Here is a 15,831-nt window from a genome sequence, read left to right as displayed (position 1 = left end):
ATAACACGTTTTTTTTAAATGGGACACGCTATTATTTCTGTCTAAAATGAAGAATCTTTCTTTCCGGATTTTAAATATACCATACACGTTGATATACCCTTTTCATTTGCTTAAACTTTTGTATTTAACATTTTTGTATAGGTATATTCGAAAACAAGAAAAATAGCCTATATGCATTCTCGCATAAAAACCCTGTATGTAGGTATTATATTTTTTTGTCTAAGAGTAATAATGTTAAATGATTTTTTTTGTTTAAGTTTATACAATAATTGTGTATTGTACTTAATAAACATAAAAATGCATATTTACTTACTTGTTTCCGCCATTTCCCTTGCTACATCTTCCCAATGTTTTTTTACTATAATTGTATTATGATATTCTTTGCTTGTTTGGTCCCACCAGGGGTTTCTTGACTCAACACACAAAATTAATTTTTCTAGGTCCATTGTAAATGGATTATTTTAGATTAAAATTTAAATTATTGACTTTAGCTCGCACGATGTCGCAGAGATAAAGGAACCTGTTTGATATTCTCATGTATTCGCCCGATATCGTACGATAACATCCCACTAAGGCGGCTATCACACCAGCAATACGCGACGGCGACGCGCGACGATACCGCGACGCGACGTAGCTTTGCAGTCGCGGCAAATAGTTTTAAATGGAAATCTGCAGATCAAGGCAACGGCGACGCGATCGCTACGCTACGTAGAAGAAACCGATCTCCCGCGACTGAGATGCTCAGTCTCGTTGCGACCGTAATCGACGTTGTACATGTATTATCATGAGTGAGGAAGAAAATAACATTAGATTTGTGCAAATAATTGAGAAGTATTCCTGCTTATACAATTATAATTTATCCGAATATTCCAGAAGAGATGTAACGGAAAAAGCTTGGTGTGACATTGCAGAAGAAACAAACAGCACAGGTAAATTTTTAAAATGTGTATATTATAATTATTTATTATACAGTTTGATTCAATTCTCGTGTTCGACAACGCAGTATTTCCATCGCCATGGCAGTGCTCCTGCGTCTTTAATGAAGTAATTTGCCAGATAATTTCGTAAGTGTTGTGGGGAACGTCTTGGCATCGCTAATAAATTTTCTGGTACGATTTCTCTTGGCCGAATACAAATATTTCCTCTGTTCCTATTAGCATAGTATTTTGATACAAACGTCCTTCTCTAATACGAATAAAGTTATGTAAAGCACAACAACGCTTGATAATATCTGTTACAGTTGTCGGTTTCGTACAAAGGATTGCAGTTTTAAGAACTTGAAATTTATGGAACTTGATTTGTTTTCTGGAATTTAGGGACATCATTCCAAACGCACATTCAACTGTTTTGCTCCCTCGGCTCAGTCTGCAGTTAAAAATATCCGTTTTACATTATTTAGTACCCTTTGTGGATATGGCCGCATCAGATAACGTTTTAGAGGGAAACCTTCATCACCGACGAAATAATGCGGGAACTCTTGCCCAGCTTCATCATGTGGTAAAACTGTATGTTCTGGTAGATCCACGGAGGAATAAGAAAGCGGAGTCGCTACTACACGTATTTCTGTAGGATAAAAACAGTTTCACTTCGTTGTTTGGGCGGGGCCAAAAGTGTACCCTTTGGACAGGACCTGATTAAGTAAAACTTCAAATAATAAAAACAAACAATGATGAAAATTTGCCTTGAGCTAATGTAAAATCATTGTGTAATATTAATCGTGTGTATCGCAATGAACAAATTACTTGGCATTACTACACCAAACTTAAAATAGGCATAAATTACTAATTAATGTTCATTCGTTAATTCGGTCATTACGGACCTGCACACTGTTTATCTAACCTATGAAATGTTACGCGGGTGAGTTTCTTCGAGTCGATACCTTTCCTGCTCCTAGAACTGCGTACAGCACACAACACCATGGTTTTAAATGTTTTTGTAATAGAAAACACTCAAATTATCGATGAAAAACATTAAATTTCGAGAAAAATGCACAAGTTACAAAAAGTACCACAATCTAAGATGGCGGGCGGCTAGGTGAACCTCTTTTGCAACAGCTGTAACATCTCCCCTCTCTTATTCCTCCGTGGGTAGATCCAATCCATCTCTTTCCTACCTTTCCAGCCATCTAGTCTTGATCCTCGAAAAATTCCACCGTCACTGTTTCGACTAGCAAATCCTGTTTCTATGGTAGTAAATATTCCATCTGCATCGCTACAGGCCATTTCTAACAGTCAAATTTCCTCGCTACGACCTCTGTGTGCTAACTCATAAATTATCGCAAATAACTATTATTTTTGCATCATGTTTACTATAATTTTATTGTTAAATATTATTTTATTTAAATTTTACGATTATGCAACCCGATATACACCGCGATATTATACAGCTACAGCTACACAATATTGTCATTGGATGAGCCCCAGCAGACTTTTTGTCGACCTCTCTTTATCTTTGATATCACCTGTCCTTCACTTGTCACTGTCAGATCAAATCAGATGTTGTTGGATTTATTTATCCTTTGTTTTGGTTATTGAAATTTTATAATTACTAGATAAAATTTCGTAGTTAAACTGTTTATTTTTGATGTGGATCGCAGTGTGCAATTCGATCATTTAATTGTGGGAATTTCTGAGTTAAGTTCGTTCATTGACCGGATATGGAATATGGCAGTGGAACATATTCTAGAACATTGTTTTTTATTTATGCCTTTTTGTGAGTTGGAGTAGAGTAGATATATAGTTCTCTATCTATATCCTGGAGGGAGATTTCCGGTTGAAATCTGATTTTGTGAAGGAAATCGAATCCTGGCATGACTTCTTGTGTATCCACCGACCGGGTATCATCGTGATGAGCTGCCTACTTGTTTCGTGAAGCATTCCCTGTTGGTATTTAGCAGGTCTTTTCCTAGAGAAGGACTAAGTCTTCCGAAACACATTTGGTTAGAGACGTGGTTGTATTATGTGGGATTAACATGGACCGCCGACCAATTTCCGTAATGGGATTAAAATAGCCTTTTTCCGACCGATATTCCGATTCCACGTGCCCAAGAAGTTCCCGAGTAGAGTTCCAAGAGCAAGAAGACCGATCCAGACCGTAGAGCACAGAACAGTACAGAATTCCATCCTGTTGTCCATGTAGAGGTACCCGTTGGACATCATAAACCCTCGTTGAGGTAAAGTTCAGATTTAATTAGTCCTTCTTTATTACCTTTTATTAACTCCTACACGTTGTACTAGTCCTTGTTCTATAATTGAGGCTCTTTTCTAAGACAACCAATATGATTTAGGGGTTTTTATGTTCACCTTTTGAAGTCCTACACCTGCCTGTACATTTGCTGACGGGCTCCAGTGACATTGTATCGAGCTGCTGTACACCGTCGTAGCCACCCTGTAGCTATACACCGTAGCTCAGCCGGAGGAAGTTTTCAAGTACAATCGAATAGAGTAAGACTGTACAATTTTAGTTTAGATTAGTATAATATAGATTTCATTTATGTAAACCACCTTGTTTGTATCTTGTATTAAGTTAGATAAGGCGGTTTGACGTCATAGGTTTAGTTCTTATTGATTTACAGTCGGATTAATTTACATTTTCAATCGTTTACATTCATTTTCATTTCTTTTGTTCTTTCTTATATATCCTATTTAACTCTTTAATATTTCAATAAATTGCTTAAATATTTTTAGTAGTATTATTTGCAGTCTAGTCTCATGGTTAAGTTAGAGTCACTTAAGTTCAATGAGTTATAGTATAATTGAAGTTCATGGTAGTTGCACTCAACAGTTCGAGGAGTTCGAGGTTAGTGTTGAAGTCTACTTAATAGTAACATCTTTTATGCCGAGTTCATAGAGTATAATCTCGTGGCGCCCTTTTATTAATATCTTTGAACCCCGACCACCCGGCTGTTAAAATTAAAAAGCTAGTGTCCTCTATGCAACTCATCCCGATTAAGTAAACTTGTGTTTTATTCAACTTCAAATTAGAAAAGGCCGCGGCACATTAATACAATGGAATGATAGCCCTTGTAGTTAAAATTAGCTGACCCTGTGTTTGGAATTTTTTGAATTTTTATGTGTTTCCCGATTTTTTACTTCTTTATAGAGAGCTAGTGAGCATAGATGTTTTTTATTTTTCATCTTTTTTTATTTATTAGGAGCACTAATACTCTCTTTATAGGTTATTTTTTATTCTTTGAAGGATAATTGAGGAAGATATATTTCGTTATGATGTCACTAAATAAACCCTTGTATAAAATTTTATACTGTCTGCTTTATAATGTTATAGTATTGCATTTTCGTACAGCAAACTTTCATTCCCTATTCTACTCCCTAAGTGTATAAATTTCATAAATTCGCTTTACCTTTGTGCCAATTTTTATGTGTATAATCCAGAGGTCACCAAGTTTTATATAAATTTTTACTAACTTTTGGTGCCTGGTGGCGTAGAGGTACAGGCTCTCGTCTACCAGTCTCAAGGTGTGGGTTCGATTCCCACACCCGGCATTTCATCAGCCGACTATTTTTATTAAAATAAAAATAGTTTGGGTACCTAGGTCGACTCAGCCTTAAATGAGTACTTGGGATTCACAATCCTGAAGTAACAATAGGTGGTTGAAGCGTAGTGCTAGCCACATTACCTTCCTTGTATACCGAACGGCTCTAGTATAGCAAGCTGTACCTTGCTACTCCCAAGGCGTTAAACGCTATATACGGGAGCTATTATTATTATTATTTACTAACTTTACCCATTTGGTTGAAGAATTTCAAAAATTTCTTCTAATTCTTTTTGTAGGATTTCATTCTTCTAGACCAAATAGTAAGGAATTTTCATACAACAAACTGTTCCGAGATAATTTTACTCTCTAAGAGGATGAATTTCCTAAAATCGCGTTGTGTAGCTAATTCACTAACGTCGTTTAAACGAACCTTTGTGCTAATATTTATGTAACTAAAGCTGGCGGTATGAACTCACTCCTAAAATATCTAAAAACGTAATATATAATCTAACTGACACACCACTGACAATGACAAATAATTTATTTCTGGAGGTATTGTGTGTAGGTGTTTTTCAGGTATGTTTTAGTATTTAGTCGTTTTACACAAAGAAATAGCCATTAAGCACTATAAAAATACTTCATAACAAATCTACACATATATACCTTTCATTTAAAAAAAGAATCATCAAGATTTGTAAAGCGGTTTCGGCGGGATGGATGCAACCAAACCAAAAAAAACCTTTGAGCTTTTATATACAGGGTCCGCCAATAGTGCGTCGGACATCTGTAGCTCCTAAAATAAAAAACTTGGGAATTTCGTTTAAGTGCAAACCTAAAGTATGTACTAGGATGCATTTCAAGAAAATATTTTGACTTCTATTGAGTGGCTCAAAAAAGTGTGAGTGGATCGGGATGCATTTTTTTTAAATGGAATACCCTGTATATTATTGTATTTTTGGCTTCCTTTCAGATCACTTTACATAATTCTAAGACATGAGTAAATATATTTCGATAATTCCAGAGATATTAATAAATAAATAAAAATTATATATTTTTCTTAAAAAAATAATTAATAATACAAGAACTGTCCTGAAATCAAACCTATATTAGATATTTACTTTAGATGGTCTGTACTTACTTTGCTATAAATATGGAAATCGTAAATCATACAGGATGTTTAAAATTCTACGCCAAACTTTCAAAAATATAAAATAATTTTTCTTCGTTTTTTTAAATGGGAAAACACCCTGTATATTATTTTTTCAATAGATGGAAAATTAAAAAATGAACATTTTTTGCATTTAGAGTATTTCAAAATTTTTAACGGTTTCGCAGATATTCCCGGTTTTGTATTTTATATGGCATTTTCCGCAGTAAATTTTTATCAAAGCCACCCGATGATTTTTCTCTCGTATTTTACCATTGAAAGCGCCATATGAAATAATACTGCGTGTATCCGGAAAATTATTAAAATATTTGAAATACTTTAAATACAAAAATGTTCATTTTTATTTCTCCATCAAATAGAAAAAATAATATACAAGGTGTTCCATTTAAAAAACGAAGAAAAATTATTTCATATTTTTGAAAGTATGTAAAATATTGAACATCCTGTATGATTTATGATTACCATATTTATAGCAAAGTAAGAACAGACCATCTAATGTAAACATCTAATATAGTTTTGATTTCAGAACAGTTCTTGTATGTTTAATATTTTTTAAAGAAGGGTTGAAAAATATATATTTTGATTTATTTTTAAATATCTCTGAAACTATCGAAATAGATTTACTGATATCTTAGGATTATGTAAACTGATCTGAAAGGAAGCCAAAAAATACAATAATACAGGGTGTTCCATTTAAAAAAAATCATCCAGATCCACTCACACTTTTTTGAACCACCCTATAGAAGTTAAAATATTTTCAGGAAATACATCCTCATACATACTCTAGGTTTTCTCTTAAACAAAATTCTCAAGTTTTTTATTCTAGAAGTTACAGATGCCCGACGCACTATTGCCGAACCCTGTATGTAGGGATTAATTATTTTTCCAACATATTTTACTTTGCAAATTTTTATAAATATTCAGACTCGCCAATATCGTAGTCCACCGTGTCCAGCTTGTTTAGCCAAACGTAGGCCGATTTCTCTTCGGCGGCGTCGTGACCCTGGCCGATGAAAGAGTCTTGAAGACGCTCATCCGCGCGTAGGAATAAGTTGACTGCGTAGCGTATTGCGTATTAATCGATTCTGAAACTTTCTATCTCATGTATAACATGTTACGCAAGTTTATTATTTTAATCTCGATTTTAATAGATAAATGTGTGAAATGCCACCTGAATATCTTCCGCCATGACATGTTTTTACTTTTTTGTTATGGTAAAGTGATTTGTATAAACTTTATTCAATAACGTATATTTTCCTCCATTTGTGATTTTTTAATTTTAAGCGAAAATTAAGTATAACATTTTAGGAAAAAGAAACACTGTAATATTTAAAAGAATAAGAAGAAATTAGTCTTATTTTGAAAGGAAAATATAGAAAAAACTCTTTCTATAGAAAAAGTCTTTATACTAACCAGAATCCGGTGACATATACGCGGTCTCACCGGAAACATTACTTATTACTTCGCATAACTTGAAGAATATCTACTTTTAATAATGAACACTTCAGAAATACACCAGTAAAAACATTTATTATTTGAGATTAAAACTCGAATTAAATTATAAATATTAGTTACCTATGTTGTTATAGCTTTTATAGGCCTGTTTAACGACTTAATAAGTTACCTAGCGAAAAAATCTGTGCGCGTACCTACCACTATTGTTACAGGTTAATTCGTTAAAGAAATATGTTACACAAGTTAAAAACGCTAAAATTTTAATGGTATTACTTGTGCATTATTGGCCTTATAATGTAATTTGTTGGAATTATATCTTCTTTAAATATAATTAGACTTTTTAACGACTTTTAAGTTACCTAGGAAAAAATCTGTGCACGTACCTACCAGTATTGTTACAGGTTAATTCGTGAAACAAATGTGTTACATATTATTCGTGGTATTAGTGGTATTATATTGGAATCAGCTTGGCATTAGTGGGGCATTATATGAGAAATTTTGGTATTTAATTTGTATTTTTGGCATTACTTTGGCATTAGTATACAGACATTTGTCAGCGGTTTACTCCTTGTAGATAATCAAAAAGTTTTTTGATAAAATTTGCTTTTTATGTCAGATCATTTCTATGAAAAATTACATTAGATTTTTATTAAAGACGCTGGGTAATTAAAACATTGACTAATAAAGCTTGTCCACTTTAAATAAGGGGTCACGAAATATCCTCCTTGGAGTGTTTGGGTTAAGGGGTGTATAATAAATTAATCGTTGTTTTATAATAAAAACCATAAAACATTTATTTGTGAGTAAAATAATGCAATGGTTGGATATCTCTCCTTTATAATTAGGTGACTAAAAATACACTAAAATAATTAGAAAAAAAATCTTGTACTTATTTAGTAATTACGTCAATATTAATTAATTGACTTTCTAGTCTATTTTATTTTATGTACAAATATATTATTAAATTTTAAGCATTAAGTAATAAAACACTTTGTGCCCTCTTATATCGTAAGAGGTTACGAAATATACTCCTGGTTACACCCCTTATAGAAAACAGTGTAAGGGGTGTAAATAAATTGTATAATCACTGTTTTTTATAATAAAAACTATAAAATATTTCTTATTTGTGAGATTAAAAAAACAAAACAATGCATTGGTTAAAATAAGTACCGTATGATCGAGAAAAAACGGCGTCAGCGATGGCTATGGAATGAAGATCGCTGTCATTTTATATGTAAACTTATATGGGAAATGTCATCGATGTTCATTTCCCAGCCAACTGGACGCCGTTTTTTTTCAATCATACGGTACATTCAATACATATGTATGTGTTATAACATAATATAGCCATTACTATTATACTATTATTATTAAAATAATATGTGTGCAACATATTTCTTTAACGAATTAACGTGTAACAGACATTTTAAATGCCCAGTATATTTTTGTTTAACAAACCAATCAGGAAAAATCCAAAACCTACCGTTATAGGAGGTATAAGATGATTAAACTTATATAATGACAATGATGACAACTACTTATTGGATAACAAATTAATTACTACTGTCAGTTAGTTCAGCTACTGTCTAGGTAGAATATAACTAGAGTACCTACACCTACCTATGATGTAGGTAGATTAAAGCTTATTTTGACTTTACCTCTCACTTCGGTGTCACAAGCTGAATTTTTCAGGGATGGAAGTACAGTACATCATATGGGGACCCTTATTCCGAAAGTAGTACAAAATTAGACCGGGTAAAAGGGCACTATCATCAAAAATCGATATATTAATACCACCGTATAGAGAAAACAAATACTTATTTTTGATCCAGTACACAATAAAGTCTTCGCAGGGAGTAATTTTTATAATTATTTACAAAAACATCTCCATTAGCGCTTATGACCAAAAAACTTTAAACATGAATAATCATTTCAATCATGCGAAAATTTGGTTTAAAAATAGATTTTTTTAATATAACTTTCATTTAACGAAAACGAAGGCCTAAATGAAAAAAGAAACAATTTAAAAGTTTCGCTTATGTCTTGACAAGGTATCAAAGCAAACCCCATATTTTTTGCTTTTAAACTAATAAAGATATATCAATAAACAATTAGCGATGTAATGGTTTTTGCGCGCGCTGGCCGACTGCCGCCGCTGCGCCGAGATTTCCTATACCCTTGTATATATGACGTCATGGTGTGGCAAATGTAGCATTTTAATTCGATTTGGGTTCCCTTATATAGGATAACAGAAACATTTTCAATGTTAAAATAAGTGATATGACAAGGCTGCACACACTTTCTCGCTCTATGATAATATTTTTGATAGATTTTATAAACACAACACGTTTTACAATAATATAACTGGATAAAATCGTTTTTTTTTTTTCAATTTTTTCTAGAGTAAAGAGGCTTTTTTTAAATTTGCTTAGAAACACAAATTAGTACGTAATATTGAAATTAGTACGTAATATTGGCCTTACTAACTGGCCAAAAGTAGAAAATTTAAAGAATAGAAGATTATTTAAAACCTACTGTTTTGATTTTGGAAAAAAGTCGTAAAACACCAGTTTACTTGTAAATTTTTTTTTGAAAAAACGGTTCATACGATTTTCTTCACAACTTCTACTCAATCACTAAATGCACAATATATTTTGATTGGTAGTTATTTTAGTATTGAAAATACTTCTGGCCGCGTTTATATGGGACCCATCTTTGAAAAAACGACATGCTAGAAGCAACATGGGTTCAATATCCTGCCTGTCAACACGTACTTATCGATAGAGCCGCCGTTGATGAGCGAATAGGGCAAGGCCTTTGGCAAGGCCATTCGAATCTGGACCGGCAGATAAAGAAAACGATATTATTTTAAAAGAAAATATGTCAAGGCATGGGTTGTTAGGTACAGTTTGGCTATTTTAATCTAACTATTTCCGTATGAGAAGTAAGGGGCAAATTATACGAGAAAGAGCAGAATCACATAAATAAAGTATTTAGTATTGAAAATACTTCTGGCCGCGTTTATATGGGACCCATCTTTGAAAAAACGACATGCTAGACGCAACATGGGTTCAATAACCTGCCTGTCAACACGTACTTATGTCGATAGAGCCTGCATTGATGAGCGAACAGGGCAAGGCCGTTCAAATCTGGACCGGCGGATAAAGAAAGCGATATTATTTTAAAAGAAAATATGTTAAGGCATGGGTTGTTAGGTACAGTTTGGCTATTTTAATCTAACTATTTCCGTAAGGGACAAATTATACGAGAAAGAGCAGAATCACATAAATAATAAATTTAGACTAATTATCATATTTTTTTATATGATTATTATTTTTTTAATTAACAACTTAGGACAAAGAAAAAGCTTGCATGGTTTCCACCGCCAACAGACGTTAAAACAAATGAATCAAAGGTGTTGTCAAATATTTATTGGGATAAGTTGATAAGTTTTTACCGTTTGAATATTGTTGTAAATAATAATTATTATCATTTAATTAGTGCTAACTTATCAAAGTTCACAACACGGCGAAATTTCAATAAAATCGGCCAACGGGTCTTTGAGATATTAATAAAAAAATGTCTATTAGGAAACATCTTGACACCCTGTTTCTTTAAAATTATGCATTTCCGGACACATGTTTAAATTAACTTTTTACCTTAAAAACACGGAAAGAATCACCTCCTGAAGTTGGCCAGATACTACTTAATTAACACCCTGTATTTAAAAATGGCTAGCTAATGATTTTGTAAGTAAAGCTATGTTTATTTTAATAGAAAAAAAAAATACATTTCATAAAAAATAAACAAACCCATAATTCAATTACTATAATTGATTAATTTTAAATGTATCTAAAAACGCTCTTTAATAATTGAAAAATGGACATGCGCACTTCATAGAGTATACCAAATATGTAAAAAAAATTCCAATAAAAAATCCACAAATGGCACATTAAAATCTGCATTATCTGAAATCAAACTATAGGTATCTAAACGGCCAATCAGCCAGACAACAGTGACAAGACGCCGACATCGATAACGCGATGAGCAGTTTTTAATAATTATTTCCGAGTTAATACTTCAAGTAGCATTCCTTCAAATAAATTTTAATTTAAGTATTGTTAATATAGTCATATTAATGATTATAGCCTGTATGATTTCTAAAATAAAAATTCAAGCGTGTTTTTATCAGAATAATTATTAAATGATTAAATAAAAATAGTTAATATTTATTAACTTCGTAAGTGTTATATTTTAATATAATTATGGATTTAATAATTAAATAATTATCTTAAGTTTAAATTGTGGTAAACTTGCTATGAGTTTCAATCATTTATATTTAAAATCTTAGGGAGGCAATATAGATTCTAGGCAGAAGAACTCAATGGAAGGACTGTGTAATTAGTAATTAAAACTTTACATTTTTTTACTTGCCATTTTTCTTGTCTTTCACGTTGCACGTTGAGTCTTCGTTGTGTCACACACAATCTGAATTTCGGATATGATGCAGAACTGATAAATTAGACCAAATATATTAATTGCAAGGTATGCAAAGAAATATTTTTGTTAACTTTGCAAATACTTAAGGCATGCAATAATTTAAAAAAAAATTGACGTGAGATTACTTCATAATTCTTGAAAGTCTTGGATGATAAAGATTTTAATTATTATGGGTCTGTTTTGTTTAAGAAGCTAACAAATAATTTCAAAAACTCAACTATCAAAATATAATGATAGCAAATGTTTAAAAGCATGTATAGGTATAATATTCCATATTAATTGGACATACTGAATGTAAACTAGGTATACATAGTTGCTGCAATCGATAATATATTTTGCTGCTTATTTTACTCATAACAAAAAACCATCAATACCGTTACTCACATTATGGGCACCTTTTTATACTTAAATTTCATAATGGTGTTTAAAAAATACATATGTAGGTACATACTATAAGTAGTGGTTGTCACGGTTTTTTTATTAGGTATGATGAAAAGAAGCTGGAAACTAAATTATCGTTGGAGCCAACTATATTTTATTTTATTTTTATCTACAGTAACTATATGTACGGTAAGGGTTCAAAATATGCCTATACTGTGAGGCAATTCAATTCGAGTATAAATTAACACTTACATTCCAAGTATCTTCTTGGTTTACCGGCACCCCGTTCACCCTTATTCCATCATTTCTATAAAAAATACTATGATTTATAATTTTTATTGAGAAAATTGCTGAAATTTTGTTGTACGGCGAATTTAAATTTATGGGACCTCCATAAATTTACACCGTAAGTTCGAATATTAATTAAACCTAGGAATACCCAGGTAATAGCCGGAAATATGCAAAAGAAGGGGTGAGTTTAGGTTAGATTAGAATTAGGCTTTAGTTGGTCTTGAATTAATAAAAATATCTAGTCTAAACTTAACCGAACCGACCCACTTTTTGGTATACTTCGGGCTCCTACGTGGGCAACTCTACGTTTAACCAATATTCGGGCTTTTACGGTAACATAATACTCATTATGATTGGTTTAATCTGGCTCCATAACAAAACTGTGGGTTCGAGGTGGTATTGCAAATTAATGCAATTTATTCTATATATACACTTTCATAAAAAGCCATCACGATAAAAATTAAATATCAAAATTATTTAACGTTGCGAACTTGTTCACTATACGTATCTGGAATATATTTGCGAATGGCGATCAGTGATACGATGGTGCGTCCAGACCTATGGAGACGAGCGCGAGACACTCCAAATTCGCTGTGTGGACGAGTCTCGCGGAGCCTCGCGAGTCAACCCGCGGAGCTATCCGTCCCCTGTCGGTTTTTCAACGGCCGATCAAAGAAAGCTCGAAAGTTTGGACGTGTTTTTGGTAGGCTCGCCTGACTGCGAGATATTAGGTCTGATTTATAAATTTCGACTATTTAAAATTAAGTAATCTCAAATTTTTAAATCGTACACCGTATGTATTATCATTTTTTCTGATAGAATTTCAAAATTTTGCGTCACTGATAATTTTTACCCTACCGAAATCCAACATTTCTTTAAACAAATTGAATTATTACAACATCTATTAATTTTAGATATATAATATCAAAAAATCCAAGAAAAGTTACCGAATTGTACGTATGTATAACCCAATAATAAAATAAAAAATAGGGTATTCCCATTAGAAAATATGTTATATCCGCAACACTTTTTTGAAGTACTCTGTATACTCTATAGTAATGTTAAAATGTGCTTCTTAACCTTACCAATAACTTTTCTATTTAATATTTTGTTCTAAAAACATTAAAAAACGTATTATGTAAAAAACGTCGTGTAAGGGATAAAGGGGAAAACCGACGATGAATACCATGTTAAAGACCGAATACCATATTAAAGATACAAAAATGTATTACTGTATGCGTTATTATTTGGCCATCGTTTGTTATATTCATTTGCAATTTAATATGTATTTGGCTTCCTCTCGGCTATCTGCAACTTATATATCCGCAACACTTTTTTGACGTACCCTGTATACTCTATAGCAATGTTAAAATGTGCTTCTTAAGTTTACCAATAACTTTTCTATTTAACATTTTGTTCTAAAAACATTAAAAAACTTATTATGTAAAAAACGTCGTGTAAGGGATAAAGGGGAAAACAGCCAAAAGGGGGAAAACCGACGATGAACACCATGTTAAAGACCGAATACCATATTAAAGATACAAAAATTTATTACTGTATGCGTTATTATTTGGCCATCGTTTGTTATATATATTCACTTGCAATTTAATATGTGTTTGGCTTCCTTTCACTATGATCCCACTCGACTTGTCTCGTGGCAGGTTTGCGTAAAAAATGGATAGAAAATGTCTCGCTCTCGTATCGCTCTTGTCTCGCTCTTGTCTTGCTCTCGTCTCGCGCTCGGCTCGTCAGGTCTGGACGCACCATAGACTGCCGGAGTGCTGACGTCACGAATGTCAAATTGCTTTTCAAACAAGGTTTAGTTCTTTTATATTTCTATTGAGCTCTTCCAAATGACGTCACAAATTAATATAAAATGTAAAAAAAAACAGGTGATTGCCGACAACCGCCGACTTGTGTCTGGTATTTTCAATACGCCTATGATGGTTGCGCATGTTGCAAAATCTGTGAATTTTTTTTCAGTGTCATTGGCAAAAGACAAATGGAAGAATTTAACGTCTATCTTTGTACGCAAGCGAAAACTACCCCCTAGTGGACCAGGAAAGAAAGGAAAGCCATATTATTTAAACAAATATATGGAATTTATTGTTCCTTTAATTAAAACTCAAAATACAGGGCAAGGTAATGTATTGCCGCCCCCATTGTCACCTGCCAGCGATACTATCGTGGAACAGGTTGTGGAAAACGACAAAATGGCGGAACAGGATCACAGTTTAGTCGAAAGGAACAAGATACTGATTCTCCCACCACCTCTATTATTCCTAAACCTATACAAAGAAAACGAAAATACGAAAATTTAAAGACAGTTGACAAATCAATCATGGATTTTTTCGACGCAAAGAAGAGAAAGGTCAGTGTTTCTGAAACATCAGCCAATCCTCGAAGACAATTTTTTGGAAAGCCTACTGCCAGAAGTCAACGAGATCCCAGAAACCACTTTCAGGCAGTTTAAGCGTAAAGTCTTCGAGATAATTGATACGCTAAGTAACAGTCCTTTACCTTATTCGCTACCTCCTGGATCCTCGCTTCAGCACTTCTCTAATCCACCTTCTGTTGCATCAACCAAAATATCTACTCCTCGTAACAGCCCTTCTTTGCCTTATTTCTCACCTTCTGAGTCCTCGCTTCTGCACTATTCTCATCCACTTTCTGTTGCATCAACCCAAATATATACTCCTCTTACCAGCCCTTCCTCACCTTATTCGGTACCTTCTGAGTCCACGTTTCTGCAATATTGTAATCCATCTTCTACTTCATCAATCCACGTACCTACCACACGATCTAACTAGTATGACCTACTTGCTGGCCCTAGCACTTCACTAACTCAGCTTCCTTATTCTTAACTTTCCTTTATTATTTTTTAATATTATTAGCGTAAGTACACCATTGTATTAGGTAATATTTTTTATAAATATATTATAAATAAACTCACCTCAAAGTTATTAGTAATCGTTCTTCAGCACTCACACATCTCTGTATCCAATTTCTGAATGGCGGGACCTGTTATGCAGACTAGTAACCTAAATGTTTCTTTTGACATTCGATAAAATGACTGAAACTTATTTTCGTCATATAATAATTCTCTTGCGCAAATAAAGGCTGTTCGATGAGAGTTATTTGTAATATAAGGGTGAACCCAAAATCTGCGCCTTCGCTTTCTTAAATAATACAATGCCACTACGACTGCTTCATCTTCACTTGATGAAGACATGATGAACACTGAATACCAGTTTTTTGTTTTTGATACTAAAGTTACGTAGCGGTAGCGTAGCCGTGGTGTAGTGTCTTCGTAGGAACTGGTCGCCGACAAGTCGCTATCATTTCAATATCGTCGCGGTATCGTCGCCGTCGCGTATTGCTGGTGTGATAGCCGCCTAAAACGCAGGTAATGTAACCACATAACCTTAAATTAATAAGTTTGTTTGAACTTCCGACATTGTACGACATCGTACGACGTCGCAAGACTAAAAAATCGCACGTATCCGCATCCAATGTAACCATCCACTAAGACTTCGCCGTC

The 15,831-nt window shown here is 33.3% G+C and overlaps 1 protein-coding gene across 1 annotated transcript; it reads left to right on the top strand.

Annotated features, from left to right (window-relative positions):
• The first annotated feature begins 784 nt into the window (after window positions 1–784).
• On the top strand, window positions 785–14,611 carry LOC115883776. The gene is made up of 2 exons (XM_030902187.1): window positions 785–929; window positions 14,274–14,611. Exons 1-2 carry the CDS (start codon window positions 785–787, stop codon window positions 14,609–14,611), a joined length of 483 nt encoding a protein of 160 aa, XP_030758047.1.
• The last annotated feature ends 1,220 nt before the right edge of the window (window positions 14,612–15,831 follow it).

This window comes from Sitophilus oryzae, unplaced genomic scaffold (genome assembly GCF_002938485.1).
Source record: "Sitophilus oryzae breed Bouriz unplaced genomic scaffold, Soryzae_2.0 scaffold_1977_pilon_pilon, whole genome shotgun sequence".
Lineage (NCBI taxonomy): Eukaryota > Metazoa > Arthropoda > Insecta > Coleoptera > Curculionidae > Sitophilus > Sitophilus oryzae.
This window is presented reverse-complemented; position numbering and strand designations above follow the sequence as displayed.